Source organism: Salvelinus alpinus, chromosome 28, assembly GCF_045679555.1.
Source record: "Salvelinus alpinus chromosome 28, SLU_Salpinus.1, whole genome shotgun sequence".
In the NCBI taxonomy this organism is placed as follows: domain Eukaryota; kingdom Metazoa; phylum Chordata; class Actinopteri; order Salmoniformes; family Salmonidae; genus Salvelinus; species Salvelinus alpinus.
Window position 1 is genome coordinate 13990394 of NC_092113.1, and position 3520 is coordinate 13993913.

At 40.9% G+C, this 3520-nt stretch overlaps 1 protein-coding gene across 2 annotated transcripts; it reads right to left on the reverse strand.

The window, feature by feature from the left end:
* Positions 1-1058: 1058 nt before the first annotated feature.
* Positions 1059-2979, reverse strand: her9 (hairy-related 9). 2 transcript variants are annotated; one of them, XM_071371762.1, is made up of 4 exons: positions 2568-2979; positions 2287-2382; positions 2090-2177; positions 1059-1979 (listed from the first exon to the last, which is right to left on the reverse strand). In XM_071371762.1, the coding sequence occupies exons 1-4, from the start codon at positions 2673-2675 to the stop codon at positions 1402-1404; spliced, it is 870 nt and encodes a 289-aa protein (XP_071227863.1). In that variant the 5' UTR covers positions 2676-2979; the 3' UTR covers positions 1059-1401. The 2 variants fall into 2 exon arrangements, with proteins under 2 accessions (XP_071227863.1, XP_071227862.1); XM_071371761.1 differs by having other exon boundaries at positions 1059-1982; positions 2568-2919.
* Positions 2980-3520: the final 541 nt, after the last annotated feature.

The window sequence follows — 3520 nt, forward strand, 5'->3', positions numbered from 1 at the left end:
CAAAGCACATTTCCCAGGCTCATGAATAGGGTTTTAGACTTCTTAGAGATCCCGCTGCATACAGGATGAGACCCCTTTCAAACTTGTAATTACCTTTTTGCAAAAGAAAAAATACACCCCCGCCATTGTCATTTCAACCCATTCTGCATTTTAGAGGACACCGGAATGACTAACTTCCCGCCACACTTAAGAAAAATTGTAAACAAGTGAAATGTCAGGGCTTTTACCATCCTATCTCACTAGGGATTAAGATTACAGGTTCGTTTTTGGCCTATAACTACTCAACCTGCACTGATATGAGCCTAGACCCTGACAGACATTAGGCCTATATCTGATGTTCAACTGGCTATTCAACTTTTACACACAAGACTAAACAATAAGATAGCCTACTTAATATTTACTTTTACACAGGGGCCTTATAGAAACAAGAAATCCTAAACCTGTAGAACTATGTTCTAAGTGTAAAGTAACTAAGTAAAAATACGTTGAAGTAGCCTACTACTTATCGTTTTGGGGGGTATCTGTAATTTACTATTTATATTTGACAACTTTTACTCCACTACATTCCTAAAGAAAATATAAACTTTTTACTCCCATAAATTTTCCCTCATACCCAAAAGTGCTCGTTACATTTCGAATGGTTAGCAGGACAGGAAAATGGTCAAATTCACCGTTTATCAAGATAACACGGTCATCCCTACTACCTCTGATCTGGCTGACTCACTAAACACAAATGTTTCGTTTGTAAATTATGTCTGAGTGTTGGATAGCCCTCGGCTATACATAGGCTACATAAAAAAAAAAAAACGTGCCCTATGGTTTTCTTAATACAAGGCATTTTAAACGATTTATAGCATTTACTTTTATGTTTGATACTTAAGCATATTTAAAACCAGATAGCCTACTTTTACTCAAGTAGTTTTTGACTGGGTGACTTTCACTTTTACTTGAGTCATTTTCTATTAAGGTATCTTTACTTCTACTAAAGTATGACAATTGGGTACTTTTCTCACCACTGTAAGGATTATAGCAGTGATATGGAAGTGAAGACAAAATTGTTAATTTCTGACAACTGATTTATTAGGTCAATGGGCCACTGCCCAACATCAATTTCCAAACATAAAACGACAAACAATATAAAAACACACAGCTTTGGTATAACAATCAATATAAACTTTGTACAAAACTAAATATTTCCATAAAAGGTACTTCATCACAAACATTTGAATAAATCTTCCATTGCATGGACACCATATTTATCACCAACATCCAAATTTTGGAATCAGCCAATAACTTAAACAAACGTTTACCATGTCCAACAAATGAAACGATGTCCCCTAGAACGGAACTATTTACTTCATGAAAATAACTTTCATTATTGTAGAGTCCATTTCAACCAAACTACCAGGGTCGCCAAACAGCCTCAGTGCTCTCCGAACCAGTGCTGACACCGACAGGGCTGACGGCCTGAGAAACACCGACGAATGATGTCATCCCATGGACTGGGGATGATGCTGTTGGCGCAGAGCTGCAGTGGACAGGACTGGCGTTGACTGTCATAGGTACACCTGCGTTAGCGTACAGAGGGATGACTGGGGTTGATGCTGAGGCGAATGCAGGGTTGGGAATAAGAAAAGCAAACTGTCCATCGGTGGCAGGCACAAGCTGGAACCCCCCGAAAACTTGAGGAGACAAGGCTTCCACGGTGCTGAGTTTGGAACCCATAGAGACACTGTTGGGCACGGTAAAAGGTAGCTGCACGTGAAGAGGCTGCCCAATGTGAGCCTGTTGAGTTGGAGTTGGCTGGGGGTAGTTCATGGCGATCATCTGGCCTAGGGAACCTGACAGGTGGTTGAGAAGCCGCGACTTTACCTCCGTGTTCACCCCCTCGCTGGTGGACAAGAAGCGAGTGACCTCGTTCATGCATTCGTTGAATCCCGCTCGGTATTTACTGAGGACAGTAGTGTCTGCTGACAACGCTGCTGAGGAAAAAGAAAAATGAGAACATTAGAAATCGTGTCTATTCGATGAAAATGTAAAAACGAAGTGTTGGCCAGATGTCAAATTAGATATTAGCATTGCAATTTACCAGTCATCTGCACACGCTGTAAATTCCGTAAGTGCTTCACTGTCATTTCCAGAATATCGGCTTTTTCCAATTTAGAATGTCTGGAACTCTGTGGATAAGAACATAGCAACGTTAAGGAGTGTGCATTGATACAACATTAAATCCCAGGAATAATGAACTAAACAGTGATTTTCAATTGTGAAATCACTTTGACTTACATCTTTTTTAAGTGCATCGAGGATGAGTGTCTTGAGTTGGCCAAGGCTTTCGTTTATCCTCGCTCTCCTACGTTTCTCCATGATGGGTTTTGAGGACTGCAAAATAAATGTTTTTAACATGAATTGCATGTTAATGGATAATTCCGATTAACGTTACCTCACAAGTAAAATATCGTTAGCATACCTACAGTTTAATTTGCAACAACATTCGCCTAGCATAGCAGGTCTATGCTGAATATATCAGATTCATTTTAAATCCATAGGCAGTTTTAGAAGTGTACCTTTCTATGCTCGCTGGCATTCTTGGGTTTGTCTGGAGTATGGGAACCATTTGCAGGTGCACCAGCAATAGGGGATGCCGTTTGTTTCTCCATGGTGTCGGCTGGCATTTTGGATTAAATGACCTCCTCCGGCAGATAGAAAAAATATATCCTTTTGGAGACGTTGGAAAATATTTATGCTTCTTTATGTTTAGATGAAATTGTAACCAGTGTGAAAGATATCCTACGACAGTCACGCAGAAGTGAGCAAGTCCCACTGATCAGCTATATCACTTGGTATAACCGAATTGTCATCGAGTATAAGAGCGAGCGCTGTGCCAAGCTACGTTGGGCAGGTCGAGTCTGCTCCGCTGCCGACACACGCCAGCCGTACTTATAGACGGTTCGCATGCTCCCAGTTCGTGTGAAACCCTCTCTGCATTCTTTCCCACACTCGTCTCAGCCAATGGGCGTGCGGACTCACCCATTGGGCGCGGGGCAGACTGCTGATTGGACAACACCCCCGCGGGCTGTCAGTCACGCGCTGCTCAATCGGCACTGGAGGGACAAACAACAAAGCGGCGAGTGCAGTCGGTCTGTCTGTGAAGTGATAAGGCGAATTGGTGGAATGCGCTGGCGGTTTACTTCCAACTTCTTCATACCCTTCAAAAATGTATGCTTTTTGTGTTCACAAATATTCCCGATGCTTAAAGATACTGTATTTTACAAAGCCTCAACCATGCTTTTAATACTATATTGATATAAATAGGCTACCTTTGAAATAATGTTGCATGTTTATTTTTTTCAATAGTTTCTATAGGCCTATCCCAAATGTCAAAAATAAATACTTTTTTTCCCCAATGGACGAAGGCAAGAATATAGCCTACATTCAAGAAGTGTGTGTGGGTTTATACTAAAGTACCCAATAAATACATTTTTACTATTTTAATATTCACTGACGCAAATGCGTAAAA